Source organism: Polyergus mexicanus, unplaced genomic scaffold (genome assembly GCF_030449975.1).
Source record: "Polyergus mexicanus isolate NDT 795.1 unplaced genomic scaffold, iyPolMexi1.0 SCAF_4, whole genome shotgun sequence".
In the NCBI taxonomy this organism is placed as follows: Eukaryota; Metazoa; Arthropoda; class Insecta; order Hymenoptera; family Formicidae; genus Polyergus; species Polyergus mexicanus.
The window spans coordinates 2,985,733-3,003,195 of record NW_027223324.1 but is presented as its reverse complement, the minus strand read 5'-3'; the positions used below and the strand labels follow the sequence as shown (position 1 = coordinate 3,003,195).

General features: G+C 34.2%; 1 protein-coding gene across 1 annotated transcript; it reads right to left on the bottom strand.

Moving 5' to 3' along the window:
* Nucleotides 1–215: 215 nt before the first annotated feature.
* Nucleotides 216–14,311, bottom strand: Acxd (Adenylyl cyclase X D). Its single transcript, XM_070294399.1, has 20 exons — nucleotides 13,730–14,311; nucleotides 9,204–9,338; nucleotides 8,641–8,861; nucleotides 7,632–7,788; nucleotides 7,367–7,516; nucleotides 6,636–6,760; nucleotides 6,310–6,557; nucleotides 5,683–6,034; nucleotides 4,947–5,225; nucleotides 4,552–4,728; nucleotides 4,285–4,465; nucleotides 4,082–4,165; nucleotides 3,815–3,901; nucleotides 3,553–3,696; nucleotides 3,380–3,475; nucleotides 3,169–3,292; nucleotides 2,794–3,003; nucleotides 2,240–2,420; nucleotides 1,924–2,059; nucleotides 216–1,850 (listed from the first exon to the last, which is right to left on the bottom strand). Exons 1-20 carry the CDS (start codon nucleotides 13,835–13,837, stop codon nucleotides 1,680–1,682), a joined length of 3,366 nt encoding a protein of 1,121 aa, XP_070150500.1. The 5' UTR covers nucleotides 13,838–14,311; the 3' UTR covers nucleotides 216–1,679.
* Nucleotides 14,312–17,463: the final 3,152 nt, after the last annotated feature.

The window sequence follows — 17,463 nt, the reverse complement described above, 5'->3', positions numbered from 1 at the left end:
ATTGATTTAAATTTTTACGTAGTACTGGAATTATAATTATAGAGGATTTTTATGATCTATAAGGTATGAATAAAAGTATGAAGCAAATATACGGTAATAAATATTTTATTGATCGTTTGATATAATCACATTTTAGTGAATTATTTTTATAATATTTAAAAAATATATATACAAAAGATATTTACAAATAAACAATTAAACGATCACTTTGCCGTTACTGCATTTGATATAAAAATAAATGCGTTATTTTTCTTCGCAATCTCGGTTTTGTATTTTGCGATACGCAATCACAACCGTAAAATGAGTCACAAAACACTCAGAAAAATAGACAAACACAAGGAAAAAAAATGAGATGTCGTCAAATATGCCTTAAACTTGTATAATACACATTTACTAATATTTTCAAATTTATTTTGAATTATTTGCTTGCTTGAATCTGAAAGCTCTTGAAGCGAAAAAAAAATTTCTTTTCGTTATGTAATTTCTTATTGCCACGTACCGTCATCTACATGGTCGACAGAGAGATATGTGCGTATTTTAAAAGTCAAATATTAAATTATATTATTTCACGATTGTATTACTCTGCTTTTGATTTAACAGATACAAATTAATGAATACGATTGATCAGTATCGCTCTTTTCACGTAAAGAAACGTCCAGAAATATTCAGCGAAACGTATTGTTGCATGTGAGAAGCGAGCTGGTCCAATATATCGCGATTAATAATTACTGTGCACATGTAAAGTAACACGATGCAGAAAAGACATCGTATACATCTTTCGGACGCTGTACAATATAATTCTCTTGTATATAATAAAAACGTCGTTAATTACGGACAATATAGGTATATAGATCTCTTTCATCTTTTGATTAGCAGTATGACACGGCAATAAATGTGGCCAGTGGAAATAATCGTCATTATCGCGATATATCTCGAGAGTACAATCTATATAAATCATTTGAGGTATATTCTCTTATGTTATTTTATCATCGCGCGTTATCTCCCGCGCTTCTCATTCTTTGGTCATTCTTGCACTTTCTTTGGTTTCTCTCCGGTCTCGCTCCCTCAAACATTACAGAGTGTAACTCGTAGGTCGCTTCTTATATATTTAAACAATGCCATCATTTTCATCTCTGTATCGATTATTTTTATTTACACTGCGAATATCGATATATTGCATGTAATGTCAAAAAAAAATTTATATATCAATATAACTTTACACAGATATATTAATATTATCCAATATTACGTGTCATTATATATATAATTTTATAGAGTATTGATGTATTTATTGTGCTTTATCTCATTTTCCGCGACAATGGATATATTTTCAAAAGTAGAATAAAAAAAAATATTAAATGAGAGATTAGATATGAGACAAGAGATTCATCTTAAAACGATGCGAAGCGATGAGACAAGAGATTCATCTTAAAAGGATGTTTTCATTGCTACTCATGTTTTCCTCGTGTCATCACTATTAATTTATAACGTATACGTTACAGAAATCCCTTTTACATAATTGTTATCATTGGAATCATTTCAGCCATTTAGAAACAAATATCATATATAACAGTAGAAAACGACTGTTCGATTACACCCTGTATGCTTTTTACACGATTTATCGATCGAGAGATATAGCTTGATCGTTAAAATTAATCCGAATCATCATTCGTCGTTTGTCATAAACTAGTGCTCTCTTCCTCCCCAAAATCCGCTTTTTCCAACATTCCTTTCTCATCGACACCCACGAAATACGTCGTGACTCTTCCTTTCGGTTTGACGTACGTTTCACCACGTAGATGACACTTGACACCCTGCTGTTGCAAGACGGCAGCGGTATCCGCTGTCACCTGACAAATCGAAATGGAGATCACAATCGATTTCACAAATTTATTGTCTTGTGAATAGTAATAAAAATTCTACTTGTATTTTTCCAGGTAATCCGGTAGTGTCCATTCTGGATGCCATATTTACGGCGTCGCCCCAAATATCGTACAAAGGTTTTTGAGCTCCCACGACACCGGCCGTCACTTCTCCGTGAGAAATTCCGATCCTCAATCTGAAAGATCACGTAAGAGAGATTTAATACGTATTATTAATATATAATTCCTTAGAAAAAAATAACAGTCGCCGTTAAGCTTTATATATACAGTATTAGATCCTTATATCTTAATTAATTCGTTATAATTCTTAACAACTTTACTCGCCGCTTTTTATATGCCTGCTTACAATTACTCACTTGTAAGGTTTCAATGTGGTGAAGGATCTCGCAATCATTTTATCGAGCACAGACATCATTTGTACGGCGAATTGCGCCATCACCTTGACCACATTGTCGTTGGAATCCTCTTCACTCTCGGTGCTATGCATCGAATTGCGTCGGCTAGCTTCCAATCCACAAGCTGCCATATATGTTGTTCCTAAATAGAGAAACAATAATATAGAGAAATTTTGTAATTTCTTTTTTTACATTCTTTGCTAGTAGATTTATTCTAGAAAATTTATTAAAGTAATTTTTCAGAATAATTAAATGAAATAAATATCAAAGCATCTATTTATATATATAAATCAATTTACTATATGATTATATTTGTGTATTAATCTCTTTTTTCAATAAATTTTTATTTAGAATTTTAAATAATAATTAATAAGATTTAAAACTTATATACAATAAATAAGTACGCATTTTATAACCAAGTTTGTAAAATGTCAAAGTTGTCGTTTAGAATCCGGTTCGTAAATATTAATCTATTCGTCATTTTTCAGAAAATAAATTATTCATAAAACACTCACCGGCGACCTTAATTTTCTCTATGCGACACACGAAACAGGGTTCAAAAAGTAGCTTGTCGAATTCACAGATAATCTCATTCAGATCGATAAGAATATCACTCTCATCAATTGATAATCCTGTTAGAGAGGCGAACATTACGGCGACGTTGCTGTGAGCCTCGTGATAAGGTTCGTTCTCCTCACTTCGATTCATGTTCAAATAAAACTCCGCTAAAATCAAGCGAGTGATGGGATAATTAATCTCGAGTAATAATTAGTTCGAATATTAAATCATTATTGTTACACGTTATTTTTATCGCAATATTATCGTCTTAATCAATATATCGATCTAATATTCGAGAAAAGTCTAGAAAATAATTGTTGAAAAGAGCGTACCAACGTGCTCCGGCAAAATGTTACGGAGTAGAAGCTTATTGGCGTTCCTCGTATGAAATGCTTCATCCTGTTCCTTTGTTAACTGACGTTTCCACTGGTAATCCAGCCTACTCAAGTACTCTGCCTAAACGAAGATGTTCATAAAAGTTAACTCATTGACGAATAACGGCGAGAAGATTTCATGAAAGTGCGATTTTTAAATTTTAATCACCTGACGATCGATAAGATGTAAGGAAAACGTGAGGAACACCACGGTCAATATATGCGCTACTTTCGGTTCCAAGTAAGGATTCCACGTGTCGCTCGACTGAAAAATGTATGTAATATATATATTATTTCGGAAAAACAAGACCGTTTCTTTTTAAAAAAATGCGTATAACATACATGAAATAGATTAGATCGGTTCACCCAAACGTTCCACGCGTAAAAAGCTACCACGCAGATACCTATCATCAATTTCAAAGCGTAGTGTACCCTCAGAAAGAGAAAACTCGTAAGGATTGCCAACGAGCAGGTTTCCGTCATTTGCTGCAAAAAAAGGAATTATTGATTAGCAATATCGAGATTGTTAAGACAATCAAAAAAAAAAAAAAAAAATAGTTTCGTGAATGAAATTCTGCACCGTGTACCTACTAAATAATCTTACCCAAGGTGTAGCTATGCACTTTAATTTGGAAGCGCCGATCTCCAACATGCTGGATGTTATGTTATTGTTGACATTTCTACATTCGAACTGAAAAAGATTTTAATATTTTTCATCGCGTTATGAAAAAAGTGTTCTATTTTCTAATTAATAATTATAAAGTAATCACTATAACGATTTTATATCGCAGAAAGGGAAGATAGATTTATAAAACATGCGGATGAAATAATCAGCAGAAAAATAAAGGAAATAATTGAGAAAATTTCTTACAATCATGTCAAACATGGCGCATGCCGCCAACATTATCGTAATCACCAGGTACAAGATTGTTCTCAGAAGGGCGCTCCATACAACCTGTATGAAATAAAAATAAAAATATAAAAAAAATGATATGATTAAACAGTAAAGATATACAATAGGACTTAAAGATAAGTGCACAAGAGATAATAAATATTAAATAATAATATATTCACCTTTACACTTGTTTGATAAAAGAAATACAGCAATTTGTTCCGTGGATGTGGAACGTGTCCTTCGTGTTCGTCGTGCGGGTCCTTGCAACGATTCCACACAAAGTGCATCCATGTGAGAGGTATTAAAATGATCAAAAACATCATCGCTGATGAGTAACTGACAATTGTACTAAGATACCATCTGAAAGTTTAGTAAGACTTTCGTAATTATTACATTGACATTGATGATATTTATTATTATCAGACTAATATTTGTGACATACGTACTGGGAGAACATAAACGTGGGTATGAGATATATGAGCCCCATGAAGAATAATACAAAGGCAGAACAGCCTATGTAAAATTTGAAGAGAGGATCCGGTTCACGCAGGAATGGAATCTCCCAACTCCATTGCCGAAATGTCAGAAAAAGTGGATTTATATGCTTCCAGCTGCTCCATTGTCTAAAAAAATCGAGAAATTGAATTGTTAGTAAAAATATTCCTTTAATTTATTGTATTAATATTTTTATTTTTTAAAGATAATTTTGCCTGAAATTTAAAAATTTAATATTTTGAATTTTTTTCCAATAAGGAAAATTTTTAAGAATCAAGTCTCTTCAAACATGGAAGAAAAAGTCTAAATGCTTCTCTATTATGATGTAAAATTGTGAGAAACGTACTCCCATTTGTTAAGAGGCATCTGATTAATAGCATTTTCCATCTCGGCGTCCGCTGCTTTCAACATTAGATGATAATCTCGTAAGCAAGAATCCATGAAATGCGTTCTTCGTCTGTAAGTGGTCGCAAAAACGTCCGCCTGATTGTTCGTCAATTTCGTCCTAGAAGTGTTGTTAATAATGGTGTGGGAACGCCCATTGTAGAATTTGATGTAATGTTTGTTAGGCGTAGGATATGACAGAATCGGCGAGTCCGAACTAATGGCCTTCAAATTGTTCTCGCTGTTCTGCAACAAAGTTCGTCTGTCAACGATGCGAAACTCAATGGGAATTTGCTTGACCAGAAAACAGTTTGAAAGATCAGTGGCGTAGGAGTATTCACTCAATATTAAATGCTTGATTTTTTTTTTTTTGTTGTAACATAGACTAGAAGAGAATCTTTATTAAAAATCTTCTCGTGTGTGTGTGTGTGTGCGTGTGTAAATATAAACGAATAACTCGATTTGCAGTTCTTCGAGGATATAAATTTATTTGGATCTTTAACGAATCTGTGGATGCATGGATTTATAATTGTGAACTTGTAAATTTACACATTAAAAGATCCAGTATACTTATAGATATCTATGGATGATAAAAATAAATAGAGTTGTCACATATAAAAATGTTTTAATTTAAATTGACTTAAAACGATATTATAGATACGAGTTATGATTTTCCTACGCCACCGGGAGACACGCACCGTATCGGTATCGGCGTTTCCGGCAAGGACGGCGTGATGAGATAGCTGCGTATTCTGTATTTTTGCAGGACCTCGTCGTCCAATCTTTCGACCGGGACGCAATTGTAATCGCTCACGTTAACGAGATCCAATGTTTGCTGAGTCACGTGGACTTTGCCGGGTTTTCCAGTCTGTTCCATCTTGTTTGCTATCATAACGTCGCGCGACCAAACATCATACTGCCATTTATTTGTGCCCAAGATTCCAGATATAATGTTGCCCGAGTGCACGCCAATCCTCATGTTCACGTCGACGCCACTCTCGCGATAGACACGGGCTCTCACCTCGTTGATGATTTTTATCATATCGAGGCCTGCATATCATTTTAGAAAATAATATTTAATATAAAGAAAATCTCTCTCTTTTCCTTTGTCTTTATAAAAATACCCTTACATATCCCGATTATTAAAAATCGTAATTTTATAAAATATATTGTAATAATTAATTTATATTCGTACACATGTTTTAGGAGCATCTTCAAAATGTCTATTCAGTTTATGAACGAAGAGGACTTTGAAACTTAATCTGGCGCCTACATCACGCTCGCCTTCACGAGATGATACGAGATATAAAAAAGTTGTTATTTACCGAGATCAACGCAGCTTTTGGCATGTTGGGAATTCGGTGTGGGCACGCCGCTCACGCAGTAATAACAATCGCCCAAAAATTTAATTCTCAACACATTATGCCTCTCCGACGCCTCGTCGAAGCTACCGAACAAATCGTTCAAGGTCTCCACGAGTTTTCGTATCGGCAATGTTACGGTAAGTCCAGAGAAATTCACCACGTCTGCATACAAGATACTCACATTGTCGTGCGTCTCCACGCATAGATCGCTAAAAACAGGATGATTAGTCTAACGAATAATCGTGCGCAATGAAATATCTCGTGTTTTCTACGAAAGTAACACGTACCTGTGCGGTCTGCCTTTCGGTGGGGGGCTTTTCTTGTGCTCCTCTATAAATTTGAAAATATCCCTAAAATCTTTTTTTATTTTCGCAACTATATGTTGCGGCAATATACTCCGTGTTAACTGTTCCTGTAAATGTCGATGATCATTCTGAGCTCTAAATATAAATCCCCGATTTTTCTTAAACCAGTAAAGCTGTACAATTTTAAATTCGGGCAATTTCAATTTTTTTATTATTAGATTGCACTTTAGATTACTCTTCGTTTATCGCATCTTCGTAATTTTTAATTTTACAAATTTAGAAATTTTCGTGTTTTTGTATTCTTCGTAGAAATATCACAGTAAAGAGTAATGTCAAGAGAGTTAAAGAGCGAAAGGCAAGAGGAATTCACAATGTGCTTATAGCAGCTGCATGTTTACGTGCCTAGCATCGCGAATTCATTTCTTACATTCCCCATACGAAATACTCTTTAGATTTGACACGCGTATTCTATTACATATCATTTCAATTAAAGTTAGGAATCTTTCTAAGAGATACTTTTTTTTTTTTTAAGAAGAAAAATTTCTTTTTTTCAGTATAAAAAAATTATTCAAAAATTGCAAAATATTTTTTAACTTAATAAATACGCGATAAATTTATCCCTCTTGATTCTCTCATCCCTATTGATTCAATTTACATAGGTATAATATATTATACCTATAATTCCTCTTGCTTATATTATAGTCTAGACTTACTTCTTGGTCCTTTTCATAATTAAGTCTGAGCGTGGATTCGACACATTTTCGGCGATCTAGGAAGGAACGTCTGATAACAACCTCGTTCATGAACCTGAAGTAAAGTCCCAGGCCATTTATGCACACAAAGTATATCGCATCGGCAATAATCTGCAGTTAAGAAAAAGGAAAAAAAAGAAGGATTATATTCTTAACTACGCGCCTATCTCGCATCAATCACGCAGATTACGTCAGGCAGTTATATCGCTGTCAGTAGAGGGCTTACCTTGGTAATGTGATCGGACGTGTTGCTATAGGTGATTAACGACAGGGTCATCAAGTAACACATGGTGGCGGTAAGGCCGAGCACGAAAGCATGTGAATTCTTCGTGATCGGCAGAAACACGTAACAAGCTAGAAGCGCGTGTGTCGCGTATGCTGGTCTAAAAATGAAATATGTATAGATGTTACATACGCATTGTATACAATAGTAGGTACATACATATGTATATGGTAGCGAGTTCGCAGATCTGTGCTTATTAATGAAAATTGAAAGAACTAAAATATAATCGCGCTACTGCGCGGAGAGATCTCGGGCTTTAAATGCAACCGCGTGACACTGTAGAAAATAAGCACCCGTATATGCATCAAGGATGTTTTCAATCTTTATATTAAATCTTTACATCAAAAAATAATGTTTTACTAACAGCAAGATATATACATTGTATTAAATCGCACTTCATCAAAAAAATTTTTTTGTGTTTTTTAATATATACATCTTTAGATTCTTGAAATATAAAGAAGTAACAGTTGAGACAATTTATCTTTATATATGGCTATACATATGTAAAATTATCTTAAACAAGTTATTTGCGTTATACAATCATCGCTTTTTTATTTTTTTAGCGTGTCATAATTGTACAAAGAATTCATTGCGTAATTGATAGTCACATGATGTGTAAAACTTTATTACAGAAATACCTTTGTTTATGTTAGTAATTGTTATTATTTTGCACCGTGTGCTCGATATAGATGATATTAACCGTGTTAATATCAGTCGTTCTTTTTTAGCGACATGTTACAAAAATAAAAAGAATACATCTATTTTTATCAGTAATAAATATTTATATGCTTAGACAGACAGTTATCATAGAATAATTTCGATAAACCGTTCGTTAAAGGAGTAACAGTCACTAGGAAGTCTCTGTCGAAGGCTGATGCTACAATAATGATAATAAACAGATGCGAGACCTTGCACAATTATTTGCTCGCTTCGCGAGTTGAATTATCAGTACCTTATCGGCGGGATACCTTCGGCGTAGGCGTAGGTATAATATAGAGGAATAGCTAGATCAGCGGCAACCAAGAGCACAACGATCAACCAGGAAAGCATGATTGGCAAATAAGTGTTTTTGGCGATAATTTTCGATCTGAATGACAGAGCGATCATAGGACAGAGCAGAGAGCCTACGATACAATAGACTACAATGTCCGGCAGACATTCCTTTATGCTGACCTAAACACAAGAAAAAGAAGTACAAACACCTTATTCAATCATGTTATGTATTATTATAGATTCTCAAGATTCGCACTTAAATACTCGTAATCATCTTAAAATCTATGCAAAAATCGCAAAATCATATAAATAATATAAATAATTATTATAATTAGGATCAAAAATATAAGGATTTCAATATTTTCCTAGTCTCTACGTGACAAGCATTCAATTTTTGTAGTCAAAGGTCTGATCTTTCTCTGATTACCTCTATTACTTAGAGACAAGTATACATATATAATATTGCCAGACTCACACATATATAAAATAAAATACTGTATCCTATATAAATATTGAGCTTACCATCGTGATGAGAGTCAAGCAATATGTGAGTCCAAGCAGCAGTTGCAGCAAGATGAATATTGAGAGATAACCATATTGTAATCGTCTTTGATAGATCGTGTATAGCTTTTCTAGGCTTTTGTACTTGAATTGTTTCTGAAAGTGAAAGTTTGCGTGAGATCGTAATCGATTCGCCATCGAATCGGCAAATTATTATAGATAATCGCGATGTTCCAGATATTTGCGCGCGAGACACGGAAAAGTGATTATTGCGGCAAAACTATACAATCGTTAATCTTGTAGATATTTCAGTGATTTAATGAAAAGATGAAGAGACGTATGCAATTGGCAAAAATTTATTTTTGAAAGAAAACTTTTAGATAAATCACTTGTTGATTTTAATGAGATATAATCTATTCCTCATATATGTAATTCTTTAATTTTTAAAGTTGTGGACTGTTTCCTAAATTAAAAAAAGGCTCGCATATTTTTTTGATTAATAATTCTTTTTGTTCAAAAAGAATTAAAAAATATGTGTCATTTATAAATAGAATTCTTATATAAATATAATTCGACATAAATCTCTACAGTTAGTACGCCACATATGTGATGTATATCAATAATTTATTATCCAATTAAATCTAAAAATAATAAATAAAAAAAAAACACGTACGTTCATTAACAATCGATTTGATAAACAGTATCTTTGCTCTTTATTTTAAAAGTTGAGTTATAAATTTATCGGAGTATATGCACTGTTATCGTTCCATAACATGAGACATCAGTCAATATAGATTATGAGAATGGATAACATTGTCATTGTGCGAAACACATCAGCGTTACAACTCATCTCAGCGAGCATAGGTTTCGGTTCGAAAGAAACGAATAAATATCAGTCGAAGGATAACTTTTTGTATTTCATCAATGATAGATACTTTTATTATACAATCTATTCCGCGATCTATCAATCGATGATTACGTCAGAATTCCACTTTAGCGAATGACAGCATCATCAATATCAGAGCAAAGATGTCCTTTTATATCGGAGCAAGAATCTCCTTTTATATCAGAACAGCGTCGTTTTAATTGATGTAAAGCTATACTCTTAGATATGTGAGAATACATGGGTTTTACATCATCGCTTTTATATCATACTATTATTTCGTATCGAAACATTTGCACACAGTATCAAACGAATCATATAATATACAAATTATGCGGATAGAGAATACTATCTCTTACTATATATAAGAATCTTTTCTTCTCTATTATTTTCAGAAGGTATCTTTTGTTCAAACGCGTTGAAATTTTCTTCTCAGATTATGTTATTCATTATGTAGAAAAATAAGAAGATGGGTTTAACAATCGATTAATCAGCTGATGAATGGAGTAACTGATAAATTGATGAATTAACAATTAGTATTCATCCACTTTTTTCACTTTTATCTCACGTACCACAAACTGACGTTCGAACGTGTCGCGAAAATTAAATTTTCAACTTGCAACCCTTTACACATACGTCGCGAGAAGATTGCCAGTCGCGGCTGTGTCTTCCTCAGCATTTCCGCTCGCACGACGGTCGCCGATGATCTAATAATCGCACGTGGTGCGTGGCGCGCGTAAATTACACAACTAGGCTCGTAAAAATGATAAACCGCATCCGTCATCGGGCGCAGTCGCACGGTCCCAGATTCTTTAGCATATATGCTGTGGAATGCACCGCAAGCTCCCGTTGGATTTGCGCATTTCGAGCTATTGGAGCACCGGGATTACGGCCGGGATTAATTTCTACGCTGCGTATATGCGCATAGCAAAATGCTTTCACTTAATTCTTCTCTGCGTGATGCACTCATGTTTCTTCAATAAGTTTGATTCATTGATATTTGGAGCGCGTGTAGTTTTAATAATTTGAACAAAAAATTCGACTATATATTTACATATATCAGTTATCTCAATAAAAATTTCTTTTATTTGATAATTTATTTTACAATAAATTTAGATGTGTGCAAAAATTAAAATATCTTGCTTCTTGAAATATGGACAATTATGCTTTTGCAGCAACAATTAACATTTCAGAGTTAAGAATCTTTTTTCTTAAAGAATTGAATGATAGATACTGCCGAGTATTGAATATCGAATCGCCAAGCTCGAGTATTGAATGTGGAATATTGAATACTGAGGAGATATTCTTGCGATCGAGTAACGATTAAAAAAGAACGATTACTTAATTATGCTCCAAACAAAACGTCATATGTCATATTAAAAATTTATACACACACACACATAAAATATTTTCTTTGGAAAAAACTATTACATCTTTGCCTCGTTAGAATTTATCAAATTGTTTTTTAATCATATAAATTAGAATTTATTCGCAAAACGTTTAACTATCCTTTTCTCTGATGAATCCGAAAATAAAAGTCTTGGAAAGTGTCTGTCTGTCTCTCTCTCCCTCTTTCTCATCTATTTCTTGCAATATATATATTTTGTAATAGAATCAAGTAAACTTTCTTATTTCAATAGTGTATTGAATTCAGAATTTTAGAAAGATATTTGCATACATCGTAATAAAAAATTTCGTCTTTGATAATTTTGATGTAATAATTATTACGAAATATTTCGTGCATTGTTGCGATCATCCAATTGCACATAAAATGTATCATTATCATGGTGATCAACGGTATTCAGATAATGCGTACGCACAACATACCGGAACGTAGATCCACGAAAAGATGGAACGTCTTTGCTTTCGTTGACGGATACTCACGTATCACTGGTCGAAATTTACACTATGACTCGAGCCAAAGTGTGACTTTTCGCGATACGACCACACCCGCCGAAAAATTACATTCGTCTAAAGTGCAATTAGCTAAGGTGCGCTTAAAAGCACCTCCACTTGCAGCCGGCAGCAGCAGCAACAATCTGGGGGAAACGTGCTTCCGTACTTTCGTCTCGCGCGTGCGTTTTGTCCGCTCGTTGCCGTTCGCAGCTTGGCGAATCTCGCTTTCTCTCTCTCTCTCTCTCTCTCGTCTCGTTGAATATTGATCTTCAATCTCAAATTCATACAGCAGGTCTCCTTTCGTTCTTTTTGTCTCTCTCTCTTTCTCTCTCATTTCTATTTACTCGATTCTCGTTCTGTATATCTCTCAGTATTGTCCGTCATTTTTCTTATCTTTCTTATCCTTCGAAATATTCGGATTATGACAATAGCATTGATTTATAAGTGATTGTTATATTCAACAACAATTATATTAGATAAAAATGTAAAAATATTTTCTAATAGTATTGAAAGCATTAATTGTGTTAGACACTTTTTAATCAATCCCCTCGTAAGCTCTACCGGGTATTGATTTATCAGTACGACTAGAGAGTCGAACCGAAATAAAGTGGATCGAAAAATGAGAAAATTTTCTCTCTAGTTTAGAATAACGCAAGGTCGTGCGATAAAAATTTATGCGATTAGAGATGATTTACTATAAATCGAACGACACGATTCTTGAAACGTTTCTAAGAGAGTTCGTAACGAATTGAAAATAAAGAATGTTACGACAAGGATAAATATTTGTCAAAATAGAAATAAGATATCGCTTTACGCTTCTTTCTCGAATTTTTTATATCGATAGCGGAATGAAGAGAGAAATGTGTGAAATTCCGACTGGACTTGCCTGTGACAAGTTTGTGACAAATAATCTGCATACCAACGTAGAACGAAGGACGACGCGTCGATGATCGAATCGCCTTTTGTAAAATAAACTTTATCGGATGCTGCTGCTGATACGCGCGCCGATAACACGGTAAATAACTTGAAATCGAACGTGATTCAAGAGAGAGTAGGCTATAGCTGCATTTTTGTGTGTAAAAGTGAGAAAAAAAGATAGATAGAAAAACTTCTTCCGGCTCTGCATTAATGTCTTCGAGTTTGCGTTTGCGAATATGGAACATGAGATGTCATACATCTCTTCGGTCGTACAGATAAATTGATGGCAAAACCGTCGATAAATCGCACTTTCGAAGAATTATTTTTTTCTATCTTTTATTCTCTCCCTTTCTCTGTTTAGCGAATCATTCTCTCCTGATAGTAATTTTTCGCAAAAAATTTTTCTGTAATCTTATTTTCTTCGTGCGACCTTATCGAGCGGATTTCATTTTCTTGATCGAAACTATGTTTTGTGCAATCGTACTCGTTGATGTTAATGCGAAAGATTGAATTCAATATTGAATGTAGCAAAAATATTTTATATATTTTTAATTAATATGAAACACAGAATTTTAATAGTTGGCACTTTCAATTCAAAATTGAAATATATATATATATATATGCTGCTCTCTAATGGGAAAAAAAAAAACAAATTTAAATATATGCTGCAATTCTTTGCAACTGATATTTGCATACTTTAGAAAGTTTTATAATCTTCTTTTTATAGCTTTGAAAAAAAATGCTAAATATGTTCCCGATATGTTTGCAGAAAATCATACATGCACTTTCGCATGCGCGTGCTTTTTAAACACAATCGCCAATGTAAACAAATGATTAATCAATCACTTACCCTCAGGCTAGACCACGTCCATTCGTCGAAGCTGTTAGGGGAGACAATACGGCCATCGTCATTTTGCAGAGAGCTCAGCGACGCTCGGGTCACCAATTCCACGTCCATCTTCGTTCCTCTATGATCTCACGTGCCAATTTCAAATCATCCTTCGATGACAATTATAGGACGATGACAACGGCGATGACGGCGACAGCGAATTCGCGGCTGTTGTACTCATCGCGGCGGCGGATCCGCGAGAAGACTGATCGCATGAATGGCAATCGAAAAGTGAATCACCCCATGCACTACCCGTGTCGGTTATCCGTGATAGTCGCGCCAACTCAAACCGAGGCTTTATCGTGATAAGGGAAATGGGCCACTCGAAACACTCCCTCTGACTTTATTACCTCGTGTATCTTTTTCTCTCTTTCTTTTTTTCTCTTTCTTTCTTTCTGTCTCCCTTACGTTTCAATTAACTATAATGCACACTCCTGGTTTTTTTTTTTTTATACCTGCAAACTTTACCCGGTGCACAGCATGGCATCGATTGTGGATGATAAAACGATAAGACAGATAGAGAAGATCGAGAAAATAGTTTGTTTCTTCGTTGTCAGGAAAATTGAGATTCTCGTAGCAGGTAAATATGAAGGCAGGTATAATGAAATATAATTCTAAACACTTTTTCGAAGAGTTCACACGGACATCTGAAAGAACAATATCAACAAATATCACGGTAATAACATATTTAGAAACATCCGCTCGCTGACATTCCAGAGAATATTTGCATTTCTTATTAGAGTCATCGTAAAATTCCCTCTGCGTCGAGAAATATCGATCATACCTCTTCTAATGTGCATGTTCTTATTTTTTTTTTTTTTTAACAAGATATATTTTGTATATAATGGGATAACAAGCATTTAAAATATCCTTTTTTCAAATATATTAATTTTGCTTGTACATCCTTTTTCCAAACCATCGTCTGAATTGAGTTATCAAGTAATTCATGAAAGCGTTCGATAGGAATTCTCTCGCATCTATTTTTATGATTCTCGTATCCGGCCTTTCTGTACGCCTTTATAAAAGCTTCGAGAGATAGCCGAAATTGATCGAAAAATAGATAAATATTTTTGCCAGCCGATAATACATGCACGGCTTTTGCAGAATTACGAAGCACTTTATATCCTACCGACAAACGCTATTAGAGATTAAAAATAAATTGCGTGCAATGTTTGCCATCTCTTCTTTCCAGAATATTTCGTAAAATATTCTCCTTTGCTTATTACCACGTTAATAAATTTTTCATTTTATTATGTTCCAACATAATTTTTTTAATTAAGAATTATTTTAATAGAAAATTTTACATGATTTTAAATCGCGAATTATTATAATAATTGATTGATACCGTGTGTATCGAGAGATGCCATATTCAACAAGATGTTAAATTATATTTTAGACGTATCTTTGCTATTTAATCGTATATTACATATTAATCAAATTACATAATTTTATTATGATAATGCGACATGACGTAGCTTCTAACGTAGCTTGCAGTTAATAAACCGTAGATAAATGGAAGAAGTGAAATCTACAATGGAGTGAAGGAAATATTTTCATTTCCAGTTATGCCACACTGCGGTGGAACATTTTTCGCTGGTCACCACGAACCTTTTCATTGTCCATACAACGGCACTTTCTCCATCGTATTCACGCTCGGTGCATCTTTTACTACCGGCGTTGTAGCGTAACGCGTCTTCAAAAATAATCACATGATAGCCCATATCGTAAACGATTTACGGTCTATACGATCTATACTATCTATACGCGAAACGTGATTGTCAAGATCGGCCGATAAACAATAATAATAATAGAGTCTTGAACAATGATATAGCTAGTATTGATGTAGTATTGATAAGTTTGATAGCTTCTACCGAAAAGATATACAGTGATCTTAATAATCGTACAACAATGCATTGCTCGATTTTGGTAAGTTAGAGAGATCGGCTGTTAAATACTAACGCAATAAGGAGATAGACCTTGGTTAGTTTTTGGAATGTAATGTCCAATTTAATGTTAATAGCTGTGCGTAATAATGCTTAGCTTATGTAATGATACGTGTATATGTGTAATCTTTTTTGGCGATCGCGCTTCGGACGTCAGAGACGGTAACTTTCGAGTTGTGTTAATTACATCCTGCTGTTTTTATTCCTTCCGGATCGGCCAAATCGAGCGGCGAGAATTAAGAATTTAAACGATTAGCGAACGATTAATGTCCGTTCGAAAAAGGACGTGTTTAATGGGTCGTTTCGTCGGCGGCGAAACGGTAGAAATAAATATTAAAATCATCAATCGATTATCACGGCGGATGATTCAATCGAAATGAATTCCGAGCTACATGTCCGAGCGTCTACAAGCCCATTATTCATTGATTTATTTTGATTGAAAGGAAGTTTAGTGAATTAATCACTAGAAACACGCTCATTAGTGTCATGTACATGATAGATGCTTAATTAAGCGCTTGATAGATGAGCATTAATCTTGTCGAGTGACAAATTACAATTACTTTTCGTGATGAAAAAATAAGCGTTTTCTAACTCATTTTTACTGTCAATCAAAGAAACTTAACAATTAATCTTTAATTGACAATGAAAAATTAAAAAACAGTTTATTTGCATTTTAGAAAATAATTATAGCTTGTCGCTAGTCAATAAATTTAATACATATCTATCAAGTGATTCACACAACACACACACACACACACACACACACACACACACGCACACATAATAAAAATTAAAAAATTATGATAAATAATGACTTCTTTCGTGATATTTTTGTAAAGAAATTCTTGATTTTGAATTCGTCAGAGGATTCATTATAAAAATTAAAATCGCAGATTATCCATACGCATATTTCGATTAGTGAAATAACTATATTCTAAGGAATTAATTTTTAATTTATCATCGCAAATGCAATTGTCAATAAATCGATTTTCTTTTGGCGTCGACAATTAAACTTCGCTTTTCTCAATATCTACCTATTAATCGGCTCTTCCTCCAATTCAGTATAAAAAGTCAGCTAACTAATGATTTCCGATTCATCGATAGATCGCGATACACAGGGCGATTCTTTCAGCAAGTGATACACGTTATTCGGAGCCGCGCACGAAAACTCATCGGCGTGTTTCCCGCAATAAACTACTTTCGTTCCACGAGAGAGACCACTTTCCACCGCCGATATCGCCGTAGCAAGCTCAGCAGGTGCGACGATGAGCGGGTCGTACACCTACGGTTCTTTTTCGATTCGAGTCATGGTGGAGGACCCAAGGTCTCCCGCGCTGGCATCACGTCTCGGCACGCACGCAACAATATTGCACTCTCTATCGAAGTTTCAATCAGATTCAATGATACTTTTTTACGACTTCCGCCGCGCCGTCTCGTTCGGAAGGTCGAAGGGTCGTTGCGCGCGAAAATCCATTCGCGATCGCGATTGTTCAGAGAGAGCTACTGTGCAATGATCGCGAGATCTTGAAAACATAGAATAGAGCATTACAATATCGATTGCTCTTATAATGTTAATTTATTATAGGCGTTACATACATAATTGTGATATATAATTTCATTAAATCAACAATTTTTCTCTAATTTTAAAAAATCCAAAATGCTAAAATAAATAGATGATATTTTTATCAATCGTAAATTATTGATTTATTAAATTTAATTATAACTGCAAAAATATCATATTGTCGAAAAATT